The 26,448-nt window shown below is 42.1% G+C and overlaps 1 protein-coding gene across 4 annotated transcripts in view; it reads left to right on the top strand.

The window, feature by feature from the left end:
• ACOXL (acyl-CoA oxidase-like) overlaps positions 1 to 26,448 on the top strand; it is a 269,242-nt gene that overhangs the window by 186,933 nt on the left and 55,861 nt on the right. For all 4 annotated transcript variants that reach the window (XM_012727649.1, XM_012727648.1, XM_012727647.1 and 1 more), the window contains exon 16: positions 15,514 to 15,601. In XM_012727649.1, coding sequence (XP_012583103.1) covers positions 15,514 to 15,601 — 88 coding nt within the window. The remainder of the gene's footprint in view (positions 1 to 15,513; positions 15,602 to 26,448) is intronic.

Here is a 26,448-nt window from a genome sequence, read left to right as displayed (position 1 = left end):
TGGACTTGCTTGAATATTTGTTTGTCTTCTTTTCCCTGTTGTGTATTTTCTGATACTTTCTATTCGCTGAGATACGGTGTTGCTGTTATTGGCCGGCATTTTTTTTTTTTCCTTTGGGGGGGGATGTTCTTTCTGGAATAGCTGAGGGACTTCCAGACACTTCACAACTGATAGATTTTTAAAAGAAATTCCACCAAGGACAGTGCCAGTGGAGTTGGTTTAAGGAAATGCCCCAAACCACCCCAACAATATCTATTTCGTCTTCTACTGCCAATGTGGACTGGCAACCAGACCCCCAAAAAGGCATTGTTCATCCTAGCCCTGCCACGCTTAGTTGCCACGGTTAGGTGCTGTAACCTGAAAGTAGAGCACCATTCCCCTTAAGCATGGAAATTAGGCTTAAGGCAGATGAGAAATGGGCCCCAGATAACTCTTCCCCTGCAGTTCATCTTTTTTTTTTTTTTTTAATCAATTGCAAGCTTGTGTGCCCAGTACAACAAAAGTCAGTAGAAGGGAGAAGGTGGGTGTTCTCTTAGGAAATACCTGAAGTCAGGAGAGTAGAAAGTGGTCAAGATCTACTCCAAAGGACAGAGCCTGACTGAGTGCCTGCATTAAAATGGGCCACAGCTGTGCAAATCAGTCTACCTTCCAGGTATAGATCTGAAGTGAGCCCCTGTTGGATACCAGGGGGACATCCAGGTGGGCTTAAGTCACTCCATGTTCCCTGCCTTTATCATGGAATCAACCCAAATAAGAGAAGGCTGTAATCCAAGACCAAAGCTCTGTAGATGCACAGGAGAGCAGAATTAACAGCAGGTAATATATAAGATATGAATTAACCTTCTAAGATTTTGGAAGAAAAGATAAAAATGAAATTTTATAAGAGATAAAATAGACACAGCGTGAAAGAATGCAGCCTATGGATAACAGGTATTTCTGAAAATGCTGGAAGAACAGGAACATGTAATTTCAGAAAGAATAGAAAAACATTTTCCTTAGTATATTAAAAAAGGCATGATTTTAATGGAAAAATATCCAGACCAATGGTTTGCAACTAGAGTGAAGAGATTATCATATAAACAACCAGACAGAAAATGATATTTATCCACAATGGGGAAAAATAAAGCTAATTTCAGTCTTTATTCATCAGCTCAAGTCATGTACTACCTGTTCTTCTAAGGAGGAATTCCACAATCTAAGCATACTATTCCAACCCAAATCTAATTCATAAGAGCAGGCAGTGGAACAGATTTTCAATGTCTGAGGATCATAAGGAACATGATTCTCCTGAAAAATCATTCAAAGACCTACTTTATAGGACATAAAATTAATAACTTGAAAATAAAGAATTCAGGATAGAAAAAGATTGGTGCTCCCTGTGAAACCAAACAGTAAGCCTGTGCTTTTGTAAACTATTTATAGTTAAATATAGATTAAATACAAATTATCTATGTTTTAAGGAAAAGAATCTTTTTTGGAAAATGTTTTTTGGAAAAAAAACATGAGTAAAAAGAATCTTGACTAATTGGTTCTGTAATAGATTGAGATTATAATATTTTTTAAGGTAAGATTAAAAGCTAAAGTAAAGTAAAAACATGCTTAATTTCTTGCTCTAATTACAGGGTAGGCCAATGACATTGTTTTGTTTGACTTTGATCATTAGAGAAACTTAGGTTAAAATATATGTTTCATTAAATTGCAAGTCACTGTGAATACCAAACACAGGACGCTTGTTTCCAAATCACTACAGAAGACAAAGCAAAAGAGATAAATAAGTAACCAGATGTTTGTGTAATCAGAGGCAAAGCAAAGAGCAAATCAGAAATCATGTTCTTAGACACCTCAAGACCCTCCAGTGCAGCTTCCTTCCATGTGCCTACCCCACAGCGGAGCAGGGGTCTAGGGGAAGATTGTTTTCAGGGCTTCTCATTGCCGTTTGCTACTTGCTTTGAGGATTCCTCCAGGATGGCTTCCCCAAATTTGTGTCCTGTTCACTATAGTGTTTGTTTCTGTCTCATGTGGCATATAAGTCCCATCTCTCTGGCTCCATAGTGTCTTTAGTGAATCAAAAGGGCCTCTGAAAAGAGGCCTCACAGAGCCTCTCATCAATATAGTGTTTCTAGGGTGCATAAAGGCTTTGTCCTCTGGCCTTCAACACCAGGGGCCTAGATTTGTGGATGTGACTTTCATTTAATGGGCTAGACTCCACAAAAGATTCATAGAGGTGTTTAAAGTTTTAAAGAGAATCATATCAACCACACATGGTTTAGTTTATGTTGAAAGGTCCCAAGACAGTGCAAAATGGTGGGGCCTTGGATCCGTTGTGCTTCTACTAGCACGAAGCAGGCTGAGTGAAGTGTTCAGCCACAGACGTGGATTAACTTTTATGATAATGGAAGGGAGTAGAACCCAGAACTCAGAGGGTGGAGCCACAGAGAATAAAATCCAAGGTGCTGGATAGCACAAATCTTAATGAAGGAGCATCTGGTAATTGCTTAGCTGGATTTCAGAATTTCTATGGCTCACTGACCTCTGCCCCATTTTCTTCCTTTTTGAGCAAGAGTATATGTAGTAGTTATCTTATCCCTACAGTATATTGGCTATGTAGGGGATAGATACCTTGTCTCCTTAGTTAATAACATTTGAATCAGAAGAACTGTACTTAAGAAATGGCACCTGGAGAACTTTACCTGAACCTAGACAGGAGGTAGATGAGGAGATTCTGGAGTTTGAGCCAGTGTGTAATGGGATGAGACTTTTGTGGATCTTAGGACTGGGCTGTGATTGGAAAGGTCCATGATGCTCTTCCATGGCCCATACCACCTGGTAGTCACACCCTGATGTGGCCCAGAGTTGGTGTGGGTAACCAGAAGTTGATGGTATGTCCTTTGGAGATCCTGACATCTATATAAGTTTATTTTTCTACTTCCCCCTTCTCTCTCCTCCCTCTCCCTTTTCCCTCTCTTTTTCTGTCAGTCAGATCTTCACTCTTGGGCAACCCATGTAGTGCACAGTCAATACAGTGAGGAATTGAAACACCTTTCCCAAAGCTATGAAGTGTTTCCACAACCCCTAGCCAAATCTTTAAAGACTGCAGGGACTGTTGATTGTAAGCCAGCAACTTGACTGCAACCTCAGGAGAGCATCTGAGCCACAAACACACAATCAAAAACATGCCCAGATTCCTAGACTTCAGAAACCATATCAGATAGTAAGTTGTTTTTTTTTTGGTTAAGGTGCTAAATTTGGGGCCCTTCCTGGTGGTGCAGTGGGTTAAAGCACAGCACTAAGAAGCTAAAGCCACTTCAGCATGAGTTCGATCTCTGCCCTGGGAAGGTGGCCACATGGAGCGGCAGACCTCTCCTGACCCGCCCGCTGTTCCCCTCAGCAGTGTACTTTGTTGATCTGCCTGTTCTGCTCCCCACTCTGTCTCAGGTGAAGCCTCTCACTGCCCCTGCATTTGTGGCCTGTACCTCAGTTCTGTATACATAAATAAATAAATCTTTAAAAAAAATAAAACGACGCTACATTTGGAGAAAATGTGTTCTAGAGACTAGATAATTTAGCATCGAAAGCAAAAGTGTCAATAGTTTTAGCATTAATATACTCATTTGAAACAAAATATTAAAAGGAAGTATATTTTAAACTAATATTTCAATTTAGTAACATAAGGTGGTATACTTCCTATGTCAATAGGAACATGATCATGCAATAGCCTGATGCTTCTGGTTTTTCTATTATTATGGACATAAGAATATTCTTACCACTGTACATTAGGGTCCACATTTCTCCACACCCATTTTTTTTATAATAGTCATACCTATTTTTTTTACACTTCATTTATCTCCAGCTTTCTTACTTTTTATCTTCAGAATTTGCAAATTTGTCATCTTTCATGTTTGTATTCTATTAATATTAGAAAAATAAATTATAAAATATTTACTTTTAAATTTGATGAGGCATGATATTAAAAAGCTCTGATTTTTTTTTAAAGAAAGAAACTGTCTTTTTTTTTTTTTTAAGATTTACTTATATGTGCATACAGAACTGGGGGAGACCAGAGGTGCAGGGGCAGTGGGAGGATTCACCAGAGACAGAGTGGGGAGCAGAACAGGCCAACTGATGAAGTACACTGCTGAGGGGAACAGCGGGCGGGTCAGGAGAGGTCTGCCGCTCCATGTGGATCACCTCCGGGGTGGGGATCAAACTCATGCTGAAGTGGCTTTAGCTTCTTAGTATTGTGCTTTAACCCACTGTGCTACCAGGGAGGTCCCACTCTCTGATACTTTTAACTATTCAGAAATATTTTGTTTTTAATTGTTTTCTGATTTTGGGAAAAGTAAAACCTTGCACACATGTGTGCTTTATGAATATAAAATAAAAATTAAGCAAGTAGTGTGGTGAAAAGATAGAAAGGTTTTAGAGTCAGACAACTGTGTTTTATCATTCCTGAGTCCCTGCTTTCTTATCTGTAAATTTGGGGTAAGAAGAGTAGGTACAATACAAATTTATTGCAACAATGGAATGATAATATATGTTAAAAAACATTTTTAAAATGGTGAAACTCATACTCAAGTTCTTTATCTTAGTACCATTAATTAACCACTCTATGGTCAATTCAATTAAATATTCATCGAGTAATACAATTTGCTAAGATTAAGCATTTTTAAGATGTACTCCCACTTTTGGTATGTTCACTGGTTTTAGTCCAAAGTGAAATGAAATAAGGTAAAACCTGCAAGCTTAGAGGCAAGAATATTGTCTTATACATTTTAGTTGTATTTTTGGCTTGGCTGTTTGTTCGACTTACTACATGCTGGCTTATGCCTACCTCCAAGGATTTGGTGCATCTTAAAATAAAATGACTACTTAGCAACTTAAACATCTGACCCAAATGGATTCTGGACAATAGTCTTTTTGGGTAGTTTCCAAAGGGGGCTGTTTTCATCTAGAATGCCAAGATTTGTAAAAATAACTATGTGATTTAGCTCAGAATCTTTAAATAAAAGACAAAGACATGAGTGGGCTTCAGAAATCTGCTTTTCTTCTCAGCTTTTTAGTAATGCTTCTAATTTTCTTCAAATCACATTTAACTTTAGATTAAGTTTGGTCAACACTTGTTGCATGTTAGAGAACCTATCTATCTCTTGGTTTGAGTAGTAAAGGCTTGCTATTCAGAGGTTTAACATCCAGATCAGTTAATCTGGGTAGATCACTCTGTCCTCATGAAACAATAAGCTTTCCTATCAAATGATCATGCCTTCCCTTCCTTGGTGTCTTCATAATTTAAGTCAGAGTGTAAAAAATGCCCTGAGTGTGTGGGTGGCCGTGGAGAAAGCCTTTTTAAGTCCCATAGCTTCCTGTGTAAATCACCACTTCACCAGGTTTCCAAAGTCATGTTGCAAATCACAATTGCTGCAGGAAAAATCAATAACAATAACTTTTTCACTTGGAAATATTCTATTTAAGACTTCTGTTTTTCAATGGGAAAAAATCTGGGGGCTCAGTATATTTAACAGGTGACTTTATTTTCAAATATTTCCTGCATTGCAACATTGGAAAGGGGAAGGGCTGCAAGCACAGGGATTCATCCTGGGTGATAGTTCTAGTTAACAAAGAGTTGATTACTGTTCTGTTTCTTCTAACATTCTTCCATCATAGTAGTGCTTCCCCTATTTCATGGTTTCTAGGAATCATCTTGCAAAGAGTGATATAAAAAAATCAGATTCAGGTTCCCTCCACTAAAGTCTGAGTCAAAAAGAAACTGCAAAGTGGTTTGTAAATGAGATCCATGAATCACTCTTATAATCCAGGGATAATAAATTAATTTGGAAATAATAAACTTAAAGTACCCTAGTTTTTCCTTATTGAGGGTTTCAGATTTATATGTAGAAGAATTGAAAGAGACTAGAAATAGGGCTATCAGAAATGTAACTTTCTAAAGTTTTCTGTGTAGAAAAGTTACTCTCATCTATAGCTTTCTTGTTATGATCAGCTGTTTTGCTATAATTTATGACTGACAGTGTATTTAGTCAGGTCACCTGAATTTGTCCGGGAATTAAAGGTAAAATTAAAAGACAAAAAAAGCAAAACAAAAAGATTCTTCCTGAAAAAGCCTAACATTAAGTCCCCATACATTCAAATTTATTTGCTAGTGACTTAATCACATACTCAAATAAAACTCGACACTCTCTAAAGGGACACAATGGGATTCACAATCAGTGTCATTTGCAATGTCCTGTATACAACAGTATACTACGAGGCATATGAACAAACAAGAACCTGTCATCCATAATCAAGAGGAAATAAGTCAATAGAAAAATATCCACAAATGACCCAGCTATAAAAATTAGAAGATAAAGACATGTTTCATAATGATGCATTTATTAAAATATGGACAGGAACATATGGATATAATGGATGAAGCTTTCAGGGGATTTTGGAAGCTGTAATGAAAAGTAAAAATGGGATAGAATTGAAAAATACGATAGAACAAGTTAAAAAATAATTGATTGAAATTAAATACATTAGACATAATAGAAGAAAGGATCAGCAAACTGGCAGACCTGTCAGTAGAAGTCTTGCGAACAAAAACTCAGGGAGAAAAGAGGTTGATAAAATGAACAGAGCCTCAGTGAGCTGGGAGACAAGCAAGACCACACGCTGTGATGCCTGTGTAACTGGAGGCTTAGAAGAAGATGAGTGAGAATGGAACAGAGAAAGTATTAACCAATTTGTAAATTTTTTAATTAAAAATAAAAACTACAGTACATAAATCCAGAAAGCTAAGCAAGATTCAAGAAGAGAGAATTAAAAATGAAGATAAAAACAGGGACCTACCATAGTAGAACTCCTAAAACCCACAGATATAGAAAAACTCTTAGAAACTCTTAGAAGTATCCAAAGAATAAAATATACTAACTACACTGAAACAATGATAAGAATGTTGGTTGACTTTCATTAGAGACTGTGGCCCCAGAACCCGAAGACAGTGGAAACATGTCTCCAACGTGCTGCTAAAAGGGGAAAAGTTTCCAAGAGTTCTAGACCCAGAAAAGTTCCTATCAAAAATCAAATAAAGCCATTTTCAAGGAAAGGAAATTTGAATTTGTCATCAGATTTCTGCTGAGGAAATTTCTTCAATTTGAGCAAAATGAAATTACATGGAAATTCAGATCTAAAGTAAAGAGGAATAATGAAAATGCAAAATGTTTAGGTAAATATTTTAAGTTCAATGAAACTGTAAAAATGTGCAGTAAGAAGTAAATTAATGGGGACATATATCATGCTTGTGCATATTGCTATGATATGCATTCTCCTCATATTATATTATCTCCTATATTGATCTCTTGGTTTTAGGATTAGAACCAGCTCAATCAAGCAAGAATTTTTGTAGAAACTCACAAACTGATTTTATAATACATATGAAAATTCAAGTGACCTAAAATAGCCAAAATGACTATTTTAAAAAGCTTTAGAAATGTGGAAGACTTTTGTTTCCTGATCAGTGTTTATGCTCATGATTCAGTAACCCCCAGTATAGAGTCCACAAAAGCATGAGCAAATAGATCAATGAAAAACTGTAGAGTCCAAAAGCTGACACACACATATATGTATGCATTTGATTTTTGATAAAGATATGAAGGAAATTAAATGATGACAAGGTCTTTATTTTTAACAAATTGAGTAAGAAACTAATTATTTGATACCAATCATAGATTTCATATCAAAGTGAAAACTATAAAGCTTGTAGAAGAAAACATAAGAGAGTATAACTTGGGGAATTGGGAGGAAATTTTTTTAATATTGATTAATTGCAATTTTTTTAGTTAAAAAGTTTTGTTCTGGGGCTTCCCTAGTGGTGCATAGGGGCTAAGTCTCAGCACAAGGAAGCTACCTAAAGCTATGAGTTCCATCCCAGCCAGGAAGCTGACCCACACATGGCACAGTGGTCTTACCCTCCTGCTCCCCTGCAAGACTCTCCCTTCCCACCTGCTGCTCCCCTCAGCAGTGTATTTCATCGATCTGCCTATTCAACTTCCCTCTCTGTCTCTGGTGAATCCTCGTGCCCTCGTCCACCACACCCTGGCCTGTACCCTAGTTCTTAGATGCATAAATGAAATAAATCTTTTAAAAAGAATTTTTAAAATATGAAGTTTTGTTCTCCAAAAGATACCCATAAGTAAACAAGCTAGATTATAACCTTAGAGAAATTATTTGCAAAACATGTATCTGACAAAAGGCTTGTCCAGGATATATACATACGTATGCATGTATGTATGTACGTATCTTCTACAACCCAGTAAAAGCAACACACAGTCCAAGAAAGCTTACACAAAATACTTGAAAAGAAATGTCACAAAAGAAGATAAAAGGATAGTAGGCAGCACATGTAACTTTGTTCAATCTTATTAGTCATCAGGGAAATAGAAATTAAAACCACAAGGAAATACCATGACACACTTACTGAAGTGGGTTAGAATAAAATGATTGATGACACACAATCCTGGTGACAACATAGAGCAACGAGAACTTTCATAACTGCTGCTGGTGGTGTAAATGGTAATAACCACCCTGGAAGAGACTTTTGCAATTTCTTATCAGGTTTAACATATGCCTGAATGATGACCCAGCAGTTCCCTTCTTACACATATGCCTACAAGACCTGAAAACATGCTCACAAAAAGACTTATACAGGAAAGCTTAAACTAGTCTTATCAGTAATAGCCCAAAATTGAAAGCAGTCCAATGTTCATTAGTCTGAGATTGGACAAACTGGTGGTGGCAAATTCACAACACAGAACCCTACTCAGCAATAAAAAAAGGGATAAACTACTGTTAAATGCAACAGCACAAAGGTATTTTATGGATGTTTAGTGAAAGGCTTGTGACACAAAACAAGCTAATACTATATGATTCTATTTGTATGACTTTTATTCAAGAAGTAGCTACACAAATTGATGCTGATATGGAGGGTCACAGAGTGGGAGAGTGTGTTATCCATTAGGAGGCCCTGTAAAACAGGTCTGGGAAATTTCTTGGTCTAGGTCATTACATGAATATAAACATGAGTAAAATTTGCAGTGAGCTTGGGATTTATGCGTGTTACACGATGAATTATCAATACCTGCATTTTATATCTCACATAAAACATTTAGAGATAAACCTTAAACTGGTACTAGTCATAATCCCAAAAGACATAATCTCAATCTCCATAATCTTGAATGTTGAAATCCCCAAACGAACAAAACTCTTAACCTCTAAAATCTCCAAAATCATAATCCCAAGTGATAAAAGTTCCAAACATTGAAATCCTGAAAACCAAAATGTGTCCACTTAAATAGTCAAGTGAAAAAGAAGGAAACCTGTAAAGTTTCTATTTCCGCCTGATGGTTCCTGTGTGGACATGGGGTTCCCCAAGCCACCGTGGCCCAGGTCTGTGTGAGTGCCAGACCTGCCACGGCTGGGATGCACGAATCCTCCCAGACTCTCAGGCTGGGGTGGGTGGCAGAAATACCTGTTAGGGGCCGTGCAGGGAGAGTGGTCTGGAGCAGAAGGAGAATGTTCTATTCTGGTCTGTGTGTCCTTGAGCCAAGTCTTGCATGATAATGGCAGAGCTTGCCCTTCACACAGCCCAGGCGGAGGGTAGGCAGGACCTTGAGGCTAAGAAAGGGGTGTGGGGAGCCACTGACACATTGAGTGTCAAGCCAGTCAGCATCCTGGGTGCTGGGCAAGAGAGGCTGGCAAATGGGTGAATATGGTGGCAGGTGGGTCCCCTGTGTGAGGAGCTGGGCTCCTCCCTCTTCCTCGAGGGTGGTGGGCTGGGACGTAAGCACTGTGTTACCTGGAAGGTCATTCTGAAGTCAGTACTTTGGAAGGTCAGAGTAACCATCACCCTGGAGGAGTTAGGAGACAGCTCGAGCTATAAGAGGTGGTAGTGATTGTGCGGGGTGGCCAGTGAGACTTCGGACAGTTGGGTGTGGAGAAAGTCCAGGGGTGTCACCCCAGGGATCGAGTTTGGGCACTGGGAAGACATGCTGCAGTATTGAAGCGGGATCTACAAAGCCCTAGGGAGTTCCAAATTGCAGTGGGATGCCTTCCACTACAGTCTCCTGTTTGCTGTATTTACTCCAACTCTTCCATGGGGTGGTTTTACTGTTTGCTATACCCATTGCCTTTCACCCACTGTCCGGAAATGACTCCTCCAGCCGTCCTGTGGGTACAGCACCAGCTGAGCTGCTGCAGAGATTCAGGGAACAAAGATCGTGAAGCCTCTTTTCTTTCACGTATTAAATGTACATTACTCTGCCTTGTGTCCGTATAAACAGTCACTAAGGGCAGTCAGGTTCCATAATGTAGTCTTCAGCTAAATGCGAAAGTTCTTGAAACAAGAACTTTCTAGCTGACCATGGTTCAATGCATGCTTTGGTGCCTGTAAAATCTATTTCAGGTCTGATTCCCCTGCCCCTTTCACAGCCCTCCTCCATCCAGCAGAACAGTTAGAGGAACTTTTAAAGTGAGGAAGCTCTTAAGAAAGGGAGGAGGTATCAAACATTTGTTTATTTACATACCTGATGTTGAAAGTTATCAGATCAACTTCAGGAGCATGGAGTTCAAATGTATGCTAACTGACCTGGGAGAAAGTATCATCTCACAATCATTTGCTCTTCTGAAAGGAGAAGTAATGAAAAGCAGACTCTGCATGTGACACGGAAAAGGAGGAGAAATTAGGAAGTAATATTCAATTATAGGAGCCTTTTGCCAAGACCATCTTGATTTCATGTTCTGACAATTTCAGTTTAGCCTTATCGGGCAAAAGATTCAGAAAAAGGTCACATCAAACATGGGTGCCCACCATCCGATCCTGGAATTTGTGTAAGTGACAAAAATACTCAGATCTTTATTGGAACAGATCCATCTTTGGGGTCTGCTCATGTTGACAGCCCCAGGACAGAGCTTGAGGCCAATGCAGATGAGAGGAGAGGTTGCACAGACCCTGGGGAACCCCAGAAAACCCAACACCCCCTGTCACCGCTGTGCAGCCAAAGAACTGACCTGGAGCACCCTACACCATTTTGTGTCTATTCCTGCCAACTGAGTTCTCTCTTTGCTATTTCTGTGTGACCCAAATGCAATTTCTTTTCTGTGCCCCCCAGCTCATCCATTTTATTCCTTACTGAAACTGCCCCATGGAAGAGTTGGAATAAATATAGCGAACAGGAGACTGGAGTAGAAGGCATCCCACTGCCATTTGGAACTCCCCAGGGCTTTGTATATCCCGCTTCGATACTGCAGCATGTCTTCCCAGTGCCCGAACTCGATCCCTGGGGTGACACCACCCTTAGCTGTGTTTGTGCAGCTTCTCAGGAATGAGGTTCTAAAGCCATCTGCCCTGCCCCAGATAGTGTCTGCAGAGGCCAGTAGTTCATACCTAGACTGCTCATGTCAGGTGGTGTCATCCCTCTGATGAGGGTCTGCAGCTGGTGGTGCACCAGAAAGTAGTTGATCAGGACCCAACTCACACGGTAGTGGCTGAAGATGATCCCGACTGGTGCTGCCGAGCCAGCACCATAGCAGCTAGCTGTATCTACGCAGAAGCTTGACATGGCAGCGCTGAAACACCAGCAGCAGGCAGTGGTGCAGGTGTGCTGGAGGCAGGAGCAGCAATCAGGCGGTGGACACCTCTGAGGTGACTGGGCACAGTCCAGCAGTGCTGGTCAGATGGTGGCAATGTGGAGGATCAGACACCAGTATACAGCTCGAGGGGGCACTGGACACTGGCCACCCCTGCCAGCCAGCAGCCAATGTAAAGGAGAACTCATGTTAATTAATTTCAGACTTACTATAGTGTGACCGCAGAAAGAGGACAGAATAAAGATTGATGGAAAAGCAAAAGTACAGAAATAGAACTACACTTACATGGTCAACTCATTTTCGACAACAGTTTCTTACTGAAACTTTTTTTCTCATTTTTTTTTATTATTCTAGGTCTTCTGTATTTCTGTATAAGTTTTATAATCAGCCAATTTCTATTAAAAAGTCTGCTGGGACTTTGTGTTGAATTTATAGATCAAATGTGAGAAGAAGTGACACAATAATAGATTATTTTCTGGCCTTTGAACATATCTCCCTTTATTTAGATGGTCCTTTAAAATCTCCCATGGTGGCCTTTTTCTTTTAATTTTCATGTAGAGGTATTGCATGTATTTTGTAAAATATAACAATTCATATTTTTGATGTTATTGCAATGACAACATAATTTCAAGCTCTAGTTGTAAATTGCTAGAATATAGAAGTACAGCTGTTTTCTATATATTAAAATCCTGTTTCTTGTGGCTTTGCTTAATTTGCCTAAGTCTTAATAGCTTTATTATATACTCCTTAGGATTTTCATGTCTTTTGGATAAAGACAGATTTAATTATGGCTTTCCATTTTTTACACCTTCACTTATTTTTCTTGCTTTATTGCTCTGGCTGGAATCTGTAGTATGGAATCGGTTTGAATAGAAGTGGTAATAACAGACATCCTTATCTTCTTTCTGGTCTTAAGGGGAAAACATTGAATATTTTTATTGTTAAACATGATGTTAAAGGAGGTTTTTGTTTGTAGACCTTCTGTAGGGAGGTAAGGATTTTTAACCAGCTATACTATATTGCAACGCAGAGGTTTTTGAGGATTTTCTAGAAAAGGTGGAGTGAATATGGGCATTCAGTGAAGAGGAAGCCGGCAGGAACTTCTTTACGAGTTCAACTGTGTCCTAACTACGTGATGATTTATTAGGCAATTAGCATGTATTTCTCTCAGAGGATTTAAGTATGGGGTGTGGCTTACATTAAACTATGTCTGACAATGCATCTTTATAAACTGTGTATTTGGGAGGGGTAGATGTGCCATAGAACTAACTCCATCAGTCCATTGGGAGGCAGTGTAACCTGTGACTAGAAACACAGGCTCAGAAACCTGGTACCCAATCCAAACCCAGATCTGTAACCACAAGCAGGTTTCTCAACCTTCTTGTCACAATTTTCCACCAGTACAAAGAAGATATCAAATGGTATCAAAATACTTACCTCCAGGGCTTCTGAAGACTTAGTGAGCAAATGTATAAAGGGCTTAAAATAATGTTGGTTGTCTGATGCATTTTAAGGTTTTAGTTTGCATTTAGCTAATTTATCACAAGCTTTGGGTAGCAAGTTTACTGTGTAAAGAACAGCCATACAGTTAAAAAAGGAAATTCTCTTTCCTTACGGCTTGTGGTAAAGTTTTGTAAAGATGGAAGAGTCAGATATTATATTTCTAATGTTTTTCAATATTGTATGATAAATTAATTTTAAAATGTTACACAAATGTTAGACAATTATCAGCAGGATTACAATTGTGGGCAGTTGTGTTCTGGAATTAGCACTGAGTCTATAATGGGAAATCAAACCAGAGTTTGATTTTCAGATCTGTTCATTTTGATCACTTGAAGTGTGAACCCACAAACTGCTCCTGGGATACCCCATCTGGGCATGTGGACCACTGTGTAGCTCCCAATTAGTTTTAATCTATTAGGTCCTGAAAATAAACTAATTCCTGGGGACAGAAGCGTCCCAGTCATTTACTTTCCTAGGTCTCTGCCCCACCACAGATGTCTGTCAACATGGTCCAAATCTTGGCGCTTTCCGTTGCTGGTGGATAAAGCATGCCAGCTTTCCTGTGTGGGCAGTAGTGGATGAGGAGACACTGACCAGCAGGGAGCAGGTCTATCGAGGTGCCTAATTGCTGCAGCAGTTAGGAGCTGATTGGCAGGCCCTCAGGGGGCTTTCCACTCACTGGAACTTGCTTTATCCCTTTGCCTCATATGTTTTGAGATGTGCAGTCATAGCAAGTTTTGCAAATGTCCTTCTGCAAAGTTTTTCTTATCTAAGTCAAGTAGGTTCTTTGTTGCCCTACCAGCTGTCTGTCTCTAGTTTTCTCTAGATCAGACCAGTGGAAAACTTACTTTCCACAATGAATTTTAAGAACATTTTAAAATCCACTCAATTCTATTTGGACATAGCTACACAGTATTTTATTGTTTCTCCTTCCTGTGTAATGTGGGGAACAGCTAGAGCATTTTTAGGGAAGCCTGACCAACAAGCGATAGGGGTGCGATAGGGGTGGAGGGTGTGTTTCAGAACCCCCTTCCCCAGCTTCAGGGAGTGTTTGGCCAGCTCTTGTTCTTCCCTCTGCCAAAGATGTTTCACAGGCTCTTCCGTGAGAGTTGTGTGCCTTCACCACACCTTTTCTGTGGTAGCTCTGTCACCAGTGTGGAAAGAGATTGAATGAAGGAGGAGCCAGATACTATCTTCTCTCTCGGCTGACATGAGATGCCCCAGTTAGGTGGGGACCCCAAGGCACACGTGACATGGTCCTCCATGCTATGCCTGCTGCCCCAGGTGATGATGCTGAATTATACATGGGAAGAGACTTTTCACAGTGTTGTTTTTCCACTGGAGCACAAAGCACTTGTACAGTAAGGGTTTCACAAAGCAGGTCCTCCAGGCCCTGCAGGAAACCAGGAAGCTGCAGGAAGCAACTTACCTCCCAACCAGAGTGCTCAGGATGTGCGTTTGAGACAAATGGGAAGCAGATACAGAAGCTAACTTTCTATTTGAGTGTTATTTCTTTGAACAAAGAACATTGCTAAAAGCTTAAATATCAAACTGTTGTGTTTCGAAACAAAAAAGGCAAGAAGAAACAAAAGTCAGAAGTGCCAAATTTAACACTTCTGGTCAGATAAGAATCTGCCTTTAGCGCCACCTGAAAGATGGTAACGGCTTCGTGAGACGGGTCCTTCTCTGCTGTGTGTTGTCTTCATCCTCGTTTTCTTTTTGTTTTATTTCCCTACTGCCTTCCAGCTGAAACCCCAAAGGATAAAGGGGAAAAGTTCCCTTCGATAGAGTGATTCAAAGACCATCTTACACAGAGTGGATTCCCCAGTCGCCGCTTGTTAGATGAATCCATGAAAACGTACCCGGAGCCCAGCCTCCATGTTTCTCACACACATCAGGTGTGGCCACCACCACATATTGCTTCTGGAGCTGTAACAGGCACTCCAGAAACAATTTGAAAATAAACTGAAGCACCTGACTACAAAGGAGAGAAGGAGGGAGGGAAGGAGCAGGTGAATTTGTAGCTGATTAGATTTGAGCCGTTCTTTATGGCATTTAGGCTTCTTCTAGCCGTCAGAAACTGGTTAAAACAGCTCACTTAGTGTGCACTTGTTCTCCCCTTCAAACGCATGTGACCTCTCCAAAGAATCAGCAGTGGGTAGTGGTCATGTCTGCTTTGTGTGAGGAATTAACATCAACTGGACTCCCAGTATGTTTATGGCATTTTTTTCATCGAGTGAATAGCTTCTGCAGTCACAGAAGCCAACCTACAACATCAGGTGTTGAAAACAGGCATATTTGCCATTTGTCTAGTTACCAAGTCCCATCTCCACGCAGAATAGCACCAGCGGTGACCTTTTTCTTTCCATTTGACAGGTGATGACCAAGAAGGAGGATTTTTTCAGTGCTTGGAACTCATGTCTTCACCACATCGCCACCCTGTCTCTGGCACACATTCACAGAGGTCAGTGGTTTTTGTTGCATATTCATGACTGAGTGTCTCAGAGTTCTGCAGATTATCTGGGACTCTGAGTCAGCAGAGAGAGTCAGCAGACAGTTCCCATTCTAGCCTGTGGAGTCTAAAGCACCCAGTAACTTAGACTTGAAACTTGTAAGTAAAACCCTAACTTATTCAGAACACTGAGCCAGCGAGACACAGTAAGCCCAGTGTTGGAATAATACACATAATTTGGGCACCAGCTGACAGAGCTCTGGCCCCTTGGCAGTGGCCAACAGAGGTGGCCCTTCTGCAATACACAAACTTGAGGTGTGGACACAGATGTACACAGATCACAGAAGGATACATTAATAGGATCACTGCCTAAAGAATTTCAGGGATCAGGACTGATTATGGAAACCACTCTCCAAATTAGCAAGAATCTGGTTGCAGTTCAGGCTTTAAAAGCTATGCTCTCAGCCAGTGGCACCATGCCCTGGTTGTCCTCTAGGGTCACTGGATGGCATTTGAAAACACTTTGGGTTGTCACCACCAAGCAGGAGTTGCTAGTGGGTAGAGGCCAGGGGCGCTGGGAAACCTCCTGCTGTGAACTGGACAACCTCCAAAATGGAAATCTTGTCCAAAATGTCAGTAGTGCTGAGGTGAGAACCCTTGAATTTTCATTTTGGCTTTGAAAGACCAACATCACTTAAAAAAAAAAAGTAAGATCATTGTATATGTAGCCCAGCATTATTCACAGAGTTGTTTCTAATCTCAAGAACTGTGAGATTGTTCATCATCATGCCCTTCCTCCCTGTGGGGATCTTTTAACAGCAAAAGACCCTCACCCTGCTTCTTTGTGTGCAGAGTTTTCAACATGTCAGACTCACCACTGGCTCCTGGGTTGGTCGCCTCCACAGCCCTGGGGCAGGCGTGTTCTGTCCTATCACCTCTGAGTGGAATTAGTTGGTGGGGTTTCTTAAGAGCCAAGCTGGCAACCTAGGAATACTTGCCTCCCACCATCCTCCCCATCTGCCTATCTCCTCTCCCCCCAATCAAACAATTCCAGGAATGCCTATTAACACATTATTCATTGTTGTGGGGACACCAGGACCTCCTTCATCGCTGACAAATACTGGATGGGGTGCAGCATGGCCTCCTGCCTCTCTCTTCCAGCCCAGGGGTCCTTGGGTGAGCCTCACGACATGGGGTTCAAAAGTTGGAACTGGAAAGAGAAAGTCAGACATGTGCCAAGACCACAGGTTTCTCTTGGGGTTGGGAGCCCACAGGAGCACCAGTCCAGGGCTAACTCTTTGGGCTGCCATGACCACACCCAGTAATAACCACTTAGCATTCTGGAAGCTGATTGGCTTCCACCGTCCTCCCTGACAGGGCCAGGAGGACTCAGGACAACAGCCCAGAAGGTCAGGAAAAGTGCCCTCTGCACAGATTATTAGGGGACATGATTGTGGACCCTAGTGTACACAGCCCCATATTTGAATTTGTCTGCACACCCAGCATGTGGGAGTGTTGTGCCAGCAAGCACAGGGCAGGTTCTATCAAATCGGGCAGATGGATAAAGGAGTGTCCTGGAGTTCTACACCAGTTGTTGTGGGGCAAGGCCATAGGCTGGCAACACAGGGAGGCCAGGGATCCAGGAGGCAAATCTTTGAGCTCTGATGTTGTTTCATGGTCTCTTCTTCTCCTACCTGTCACTTGTCCTCTTGTAGCCTTGTCCTGTTGTCTCTGAGTAACGCTGCCCCTCTATCCCTTATCTCTAGGCCCAGGCACATGCACGCACACAGCCATGCTCAGGTGTCCATAATTAGGCATGTGTGCCCCACACACTTCTTGCACCTTCTATATTAACATGATCGAGGCTGCAGGTGATAGCTGTACAGGCCAGTAGCATCAAAACCTGATCATCTTAATTTACTTTACAGTGAGGCTCATGGGAACTGACTTAACTTAATGGAACTCCAAAGTGATGGATAGGTAAACCAGCATGTCAGTTACTCATCACAAGTCAAAAGCCATCTGCTGAGTCACCTGTGCCTGCTCCGTTATCTTTGGGGCAGTCTCCAGACAGAATTTTAGCATGAGCAGAAAGCTGTGGCAGGTTGGGCTTCCTGGACAGCTGTAGGTGGGTGTTGGGTAAGAAGGCAGGGCCTGTGTGTCCACACTGACCTGCCAGTTGTGGAGACCTCTAGGGTGTCTGCTTCCTGGACAATCTTGGTGTGTAAACGACCTCTCTCCTGGTAGTGGATTGCTTTCTCAGATTTGTTGATTAGACTGAGACTTATCTGGGATATGAAACAACACTGTAACACCCCACTTGAAGGCGAGTCTGTCCCAAGCCTTCTTCTCATCCACATTGTGTAGCTCCATTTTCAGGCTTGCTGGGGTCCCTCCTGTATACTGACCACAGATATTGCCCTTTTTGGGACACAGGATGAACCATGTGGAATCCAGGTGAAAGCCTCTAAACATTCAGAGACAGCATTAAATTCAAAAGGGAGCAGCAGCAAAAATATCACAGCACATATGTCCTAACCTTAGAAATTCTAGTATGGCCCTCCCTGGTGGCGCAGCAGGTTAAAGCACAGCACTGAGAATCTAAAGCCGTTTCCTCATGAGTTCGATTCCTGCCTGCCCCGGAGGTGACCACATGGCGAGGCAGACCTCTCCTGACATGCCCGCTGCTCCCCCCAGCAGTGTACTTCGTCGATCTGCCTGTTCTGCTCCCCACTTTGTCTCTGGTGAGTCCTCTCGCCCCCCTGAGCCTCTGGCCTGTACCCCAGGTCTGTATGCGCAAGTAAATAGATCTTAAAAAAAGAAAGAAAGAAATACTACTATGAGCTGAGACTCATGCCACATTGAGAGCTTGATTTGGGGGTTGCTGAGAATGTGGGCACCAGCATCAGGTTATTGGAATTCAGAGGTGTTATTTACTCCTACCAGCTGTGTGGCCGATTGAGTTAATCAGCTTCAATGAATTTTAGCCTCATCCTCACTTATGAAATGTAGATAACATGATATTTACCTCATGGACAGTTGAGAAGATACTTGGAATCCCCTATGTTTGCTCCATAGTTCATGTTCAATATTTTTTATTACTATTGCTATTAATTACTTGTCTACAAAAACCTTAGTTCCCATAACCAAAATGGAACTTTTAGATCCTGTTCCTTAGGAGGAAGAAAAAGAGAAAGAATAAACAGGTTAGGTTCTGGTGTGTGAAATCTTAACACTAAGAAGAAACTTCAAGGATTTGCTGTTGCACAAAAGAAATCCAAATCGATTCTGAACCTTTTATGGTTAATAACCACAGAAGCAAAATGATTCTTTTCAGGAAACTGCCTTGGGTTCAATGTCAGATGAAGAGGTTTGGACTGTATTAAGTAACAGGAGAAAAATAATATGAATTAGCTGAATGAAAGCATCTAGAAATCCTGGGACTGCTCTGAAGCAGCGAAGTACATCCATAATGAGGCTTGCACAGATAGCAGAATGGGTCCTAACGATGAGAACATACTGAGCTCTCGCTACCCAGGAAACATGTAGTCAGCGAGTCATCACATTCAAGTAGTGTGCTACCCTGCGGCAAAGGCCTCCAGGGATGGCAGGAGATGTCAAGGAGCCCATCTGTCTTCAGTGACCGGGTCCAGATGTTGCCTTTGGAGACTTTTGAAGGAAGAGCACACAGGAAGAAGGGAATGATCTGTGTGCAAAAGCACAGCCCTTAACGTCACCCCAGATGAAAACGAACTCAGAACCTAGCCATTTTTATTAGGAACAAATTGAAAAAAGCCTTCTGGCATCAGTATCCGTTTGTCACCTGCAGACTCGGGAAAACCATGTTTGAAATAAAAATGTTAAGCAGTCTCTAGTGGTTTCTGAAGTGGGATGTAACCATTACAATGATAAATTATTATTTTTCAATGATACACATTTTTATCTTGCCCTAGAAATAGCAGTTCTGAAGCATGGTGCTCTCTGAACCCCTAAGGGTGTACCAATTCCTTTCTCTCCAAAAAAGGAGAAACTAAGCACTTTTATTAAATAAATTACATGTACTGTTCTGCTCCACACAGAACTGTCTTTTCATTTTCTCTTTTTCAAAATTTAAAAGTAGTTCTCATTAAGTGCAGGAGGCCCCTTTTCTGGTTCTTAATAAAGTGACTAATAATTTAGAATGTTCCCATGAAGAACAGGTTGTAATTATAATTAGGACATATAAATAGTGTGGATTTCTGCCTGTTGGAGGATGAATTTCAGACTCCTCTCAAGATGTATTTGTTTCCAAACAAGAACTTCCTATGTTAATAAAAATGTGGCTGCAAGCATTATTAATCCATTATTTCTGGATTCTATCCATGAGTGCTTGTTTGAATATTCTTCACAGGATCAGCATTTTCCTCCTTGTTGTTAATGGGGCTATCCTTTATACCAACTACATTCACCTTGATTTAGTTGTAGCTTTGGCATTCATCTTCTAGGAAATTATGGGAATATACTTCCTACTACCTTGAATGTATGTACAGCACAGTATGCAAGCTCAGAAAAACGAAATGCCACACTCATCTCAGTCCTGTGTGTTTCGGTACTTTTCACTCCCTTACATGCTACTGCAAAAGTCCCCCGATTTGGCGGGTGGAGCCAGAAGCCAAAAGTCAACACATCTTATTTTTTTTTTGAATAACTGGATTCTGTAGTGTTTTGCTGTTACTGCTGGAGGTGGAGGTCTGGCAGGTGGGGAAGGTGAGAACCACAGGTACCTTATTGGCTGTGACACCTGTGGGTGCCTTCCTCGCTGGCACCCTCTGCTGGGTGGGGCTGGCTTAAGTGCAGGCCCAGTGGGTTCTGAGTGGATGGTCCGAGGGAGGGAGGAAGGAACTTCTGGGGTACTGCCCCTGCAGCTGCTCCCCCTATCTAACGCCCATTAATTATGTGTGTGGTAGAAGCAGGTGAAGTGGCTGGGGGTGGGGGTCATCAACATCCTGACAGATGAAACCTCGAGAAATGTCGCCTGCTTCATGTTGCTGTCCTGGTCCCAAGGCTGGGCCCCAGGCCCGTCCATACCTGTGAGCAAGAGGTGTAGCTGGGAGTCAACGATCTGATGACCAGGAAGGTCCAGGCGAGGGCTTGAATGCTGTGTGAGCTGCTGGCTCTAACACCCATAGTGGGGAACAAATGGAGAGGAGGTGCCCTCTGGAGACCTAGCAAGTGGCAACATATGTGGAGGAAAGAAAGTTAGAACGCGCCTTCCACCACACTTGCACGTGTTGCTTCAAGGAGAGAGAGATGGTGGCTGATGGAAGTCTGGCGGGGGCGGGAGGGAAGCGGTGCTTCGTGAAACAGAGACCATTTTAAGTAGGAGTATGAAGTATTTTGTGCTAATGTAAATTAGTCTTTAATAAAAAGAAGAAATTTGACTGAACTTGAAGAATTTCAGCATGTCAGACCCTTGGCAGAGTCTAACTTTTCCAAAAAGGGTTTTGAGTTTGTGCCCCATTAGGAAATTGACACTGAAAAGAGAAAGTTCTAAAGTGCAGGCAGCCCTGCCACGCCGGTGGCCTCTCCCCTCCTGGGAGAGTGGTTGAGTCTATGGGTGTAACTGGGGAAAAGCTGTGCTCCCTGTGACACAGGCTGCTCTTGTCATCTCACACTGGGGTTTCTTCCTCAAAGCAAAGCCTCTCCACGTGGCACGGGTGGGCCTGAGGTTTGGGTCAGCTGGACCCGAAGCCTCAGTGATGCTCCTCAAGAAGTGCTGTCATGCGACAGCCCTTGGGGACCCTTGTCACTCCAGAACTTGGGCGCTTTTCCATGAAGAAAGTATCTTTTTTTTTTTTAAAGATTTATTTATTTATTCGTACAGAACTGGGGTACAGGCCAGAGATGCGGAGGGTGAGAGATTTCACCAGAAGACAGAGTGGGGAGCAGAACAGGCAGATCGACGAAGTACACTGCTGAGGGGAGCAGCGGGCGGGTCAGGAGAGGTCTGCTACGCCATGTGGTCACCTCCGGGGCAGGCGGGGATGGAACTCACGCTGAAGTGGCTTTAGCTTCTTAGTGCTATGCTTTAACCCGCTGCGCCACCAGGGAGGGCCGAAGAAAGCTATCTTTAGATAACCTGTTAAACTCACTCTCCGTAGAAGAAGGTGACGATATATGAGATATTTGTATGACAAATGACCAGAGGATTCTGTTGCACTGGGAAGAGGAAAGCAGAAGGGGAAAAGTGAAAGGTATTTGTTTTCTGGAGGACTGTGAAGAGCAGAATTTAGCTGCTGTACTTGACCCAAATGCAAAAAAGAAAAGAAAGAAAAGAAAAGTCAGTTATCTTTCGGGTCCAACTGAAATGGTTGCTGGGATCTGTCTATTGAACGCCTCCTCTGAGCCAGGACCAGGCTGAGCACTTGGCTCTTGTCATTTCTCTAATCTTCACCATCACCTCATAGAGCCCACTGAGGAAACAGGCCAGAGGGATGAGCCATGACCTCAGATCACACGCAATTAGGTTATGATGCTCTGACCTCACCCTGGGACCAGCTAACTCACAGCTTCATTCAGAAAGACATTTTAGGTACCAGTCTGGGGGCACCTCTTCTGCTCCCCACCACCTCCCAGGCCTTCCAGTTACAGATGAGGTTGGGAAATACAGCAGCCTTAAACATATGGAGGTTTTTCTTTGTGTATTTATTAAACATACACTTTTTCTGTTAATGTTGCCTGCAATGCCTTTCCCTACTCTTTCTGAGTTTGTCTCTGAACAATGTCTCTGATTTTTTTCGGTCTCAGAGTTTCTGAGAGGAATCAATGAAAAGATATGTGTGGAAGCACCAGGACCTTATGGTGAGGGGGAGGATGGACATGAGGGGTTGGGGAGGTGCTAACTCAAGAGGGAGAGCTCAGGCCCCAAGCCCCAGATGCTGCAACTTGAAGAACTCATGAACCCTCACCAAACAGTGAGGAGGAACCACTATCTGCACAGACTTCATCTGAGGAGGCTGCAGCACAGAAAGGTTGAGGTGGTTTCTCAGGGTCACACAGCCAAGGAAGGATTCAAATCCTGACAGGTAGATGCTGTCGTCTGCCCATTGTGAGGGGACCTTGGAGCTTGGGGAGCCCTTGGTTCTTGTTGGGCTTGAATCTGGTAGCTCAGAGGAAAGAAAAATAAGCTCCCCTTCCACTTTTTAAAATGATTTGGGGGGCTTTTTTGTTTATTTCCCATTATGTGAAAATTTCTCTTGTAACATGTACTACAGTAATCTGCACTGCAGCTACCCCCGATTTGACATCTTCAGGCACCTGAGTAGTTTCTAAATAAGGTCAGATCAATATGTAAGTTAGCAGGCGAAAGAAAGTGAAAAGGGATGTTTAGTAACTAAAATTACTAAGTAACTATATTATGAGTTTTTTGCTAAGCATATGAAAAAAATAAAGCCCTTCTAAATTGTGAGTAAAAAAATAGAAACATAGGAACACTTGGGTGATAACAATTCTAGGTGTGACTTTATTATATATATATATATAAAAATTCCATATTCCATAAAGTTAAACATGTTTGTGATAAACATAAACTTAAATTTAGGTCTTAAAGGACAACATGTTCTAATCTCACAAAACCTTTGTAAATAACCTTTGAGTTCCCATGAGCCACCCACACAAAACCCAAAATGAACTACAGAAAAAAACATAGAAAAAGCAACTGACTGTTGACAACCCAATTTTCTTTCAGCTCTTTGACTTTTTTGTCTTTAATAATCTGTATGTTTCAAATGTGAACATTTTCTTTAAAGGTGTCTCCTGGCATGTACACACTTCAGTGTGTTTTAAAAACAAAATTAAATGTGTAAATCATGAGAATTATGGCATTTTTGGAGGCGCACCCTAAATACACATGCTTTTTAGATACCCAGAGTGTCAAAATGAAACACTACGATGATGTATTCCTTCTCCAGTGCATCTGTTTATCTTTTATGAAATCTTGAGCTTGATAAATCACCGGAGATAAAAACATCATTTTTAACCTATCGAAGATCCCAAATGTCAGGAGGAAAAATAGTGTGGTGTCTGCTCTTCATGAATTTCCCTCTCTTCTTTGCTTCTGAGTTATGGGATTTTATTTGCAGAGAAAACACAACGCTCTAGTAACTTGAACATGATGGCTTTTACTCAGAAACATGAGAACTAAAAGGAAAAAAGGGGGCATTCAATCCTCCAAGACTTGATCATGAAACACCTTTTAATATCTGCTTAAAGTGGCATAGGGCTGTTAGATGGGGAAATTATCACAAGCTAGTTAAAAGCAAGGTTTTCATCAGAATTTCACCTTCATTTATTGACTTAGGACCCCTGATTTCATGTATCCAAATGGATATTGAGTACTCGGGGAAATTTTACTTAATAGCGTTGTAAGTAGAGATTGATGAAGCTATCTATTATGTTCCCCCACCCCTGAAATCACGGGGGGAAAAAAATTCTCTTTATCAGTAGTCTGGGAAACAAAGCAATTTTCATAGATTTTTGTAATTGTTGGTAAAATATTCTGTATCTAAGTTTACAGCAAAATGGACTTGTAGGCCAGATGAGTCTAACCTTACTGTGAACTTGAGGATAGAAGTGCATGAACCAAAATAGTAAGTTAGTCAAGAAAACATAGCATGGTAGAAAAAGTGTTCAGAGTAACTGATTGCTGGTATATAATTTAGTTTCTTGATGCAGTGAATAGTAGAGCTCCTTATCTCATGCTACTTTGCAATTCTTTAATCCTGGGCACTTTGAAACAAGTTAAATTTACACCAACCCATTCCAGGCTGTGGGCATGTGGTTAAGTTTTTCTGGTAATTGCTGAAAAAAAAAATAGTTTTCAATGACTGGGGGAGCAGACATTCAGGTTCCGGCCTAAGTACCGGAGGCGACTGCCACCCCCACTGAGCAGGGCAGTCTGGGCTGTGAGCAGTCCATCTCCCTCGGCCATGCTCTCGCCTTTGTGAGGAACATGCAAGCCCACTGGTCTTCAGGCACAGACCAATGCATTGCCTCAGCCCAGGGGACCAACGTGGCAGGATGTCTGGGGAAGTTCAGGCTTGTTCCACCTCTCAGACTCTGATTACCCCACGAAGAACAAGCATTTAAAGTCTGGGCCTGCCTCTTCTCGATTCAACATGTACTAAGCTTCTTTTAGAAGCAATACTGATAGAAACACTCCCCAACTTTGTTTTCCATCCTCATCTAGCAAATGTGTCAAAGGCCTCCTGTATGCTGGAAACTGTGTGTAGAACTGGAGATAAAAGGTCCAGTAGGAAATGGCCCTTCAGGGCCTCCCTGGTGGCCTAGGGGTTAAATCTCAGCGCTGTCACTGAGTTTGATCCCCAGCCACAGAGCTAATCCACATGGCACAAAGAGATCTCTCCCATTTCACCTGCTGCTATTTTAGTAAATAATGCCTTTTCTTCTGTTCCCCACTCTGTCTCTGAATCCTCTCACCTCTTGCCTACACCCCAGTTCTATTAAAAAAAAAAAAAGAAAAGAAATGACCCTTGATATACGAACACCTATGCTCACTGCAGCACTGCTTACAATAGCCAAGTTATGGAAACAATGTACAACAGCTGAGTGGATTAGCAAGATCGTGGTGTATACACAATGGAATGCTACTCGGCTATTGAAAAGATGAAACCTTGCCATTTTCAGCAACATGGATGTAACTGGAAGGGATTATGCTAAGTGAAATGTCTAAAAGAGAAAGACAGATACCGTGTGGTATCACTCATATGTGGAATATAAAGAAACAAGAAAGGAGGCAAAATGAAACCAAAACAAACCCTAGAAATCTGACTGCAGAACTGAGGCCATCAGAAGGGCAGTGTGGGGAGCAAAGGAAAAGACAGTGGACAATGGCGGAGGTTTAGTGGTGCTTTAGTGGGAGGTGTGGTGTGGTAACATCCATCTGAAGAGGCTGGACTCACTCACAACCCTGAATCATATACGGTGTTGTAAAACAATATGCTCTCAGTGAGAAAATGACACACTTTAAAAAATAATGGCCCCTGCTGGGATGGTACTTCCCAGAGACTGGAAGTTCTGGGAGAAATGTACGAGAGACTGATGTTGGACCTGATGTGTGTGGTTTACGTGGCTAAGTCCCAGGCAGGGCAGTCAGCGTTAGAGACCTCGCCTTTTGAAGGATGGGCAGGATTTCCTTATATTATGAAGGTGGAAAGAGCATTATAAGCAGGAGGAGGAGCAGCATGGAAGCGTGAAATGCATGACTGGAGAAAGTGCTTGTGGTATGTTGAGTCTGAGCTACAGGTCAAACATGGGACGTGAGAGCCAGGTTCCACGGGTTCTGTGGGCCACGTCTGGAAACATCCCTGTCAGTCTTCATGGTCCCAGGGGCCTGGGAGGGCAGCATGATCACTTTGGGGCATTAGAAAGATTTCTCCAGCTGCAATGTGGGGGTGAACTGGGGGCAGGGAGGCTGGTGAGCCTATCCGGAGGGAGGGATCCAAACTAGAGGTGATGGCAGCAGAACTGGGGTTCTGGAGATGTGCTAGTGAAGGAATCCACAGGACGCTGAGTGAGTGATTGGATGTAAAAGCATGGTAGGAAGTGCAGGGGGAGAGGGGAGGGCACCAGGTAGACCTGAGCAGGCAGGATCAGGTTCAGTTTGGACATATGAGTGTGGGGGCCTCGGGCATGTAAGTGAGAAGCTGTGATGGGAATAACATAGGCCTGAGGGACATAGAGGGACCCCAGTCCTGAGCATTATTATGTTGAGAGGTGAATCCCTCAAAGTGGAAAATTAGTGTGGGTGCTATATGCAGGCGTTACTCACAGCTGCTCTATTATCCTCCTGATTTAGATGG

This window comes from Condylura cristata, unplaced genomic scaffold (genome assembly GCF_000260355.1).
Source record: "Condylura cristata isolate star-nosed mole 26May11 unplaced genomic scaffold, ConCri1.0 scaffold00020, whole genome shotgun sequence".
NCBI classification, from domain to species: domain Eukaryota; kingdom Metazoa; phylum Chordata; class Mammalia; order Eulipotyphla; family Talpidae; genus Condylura; species Condylura cristata.
The sequence above is the reverse complement of the archived record's forward strand: the minus strand, read 5'-3'. Positions and strand labels throughout refer to the sequence as shown.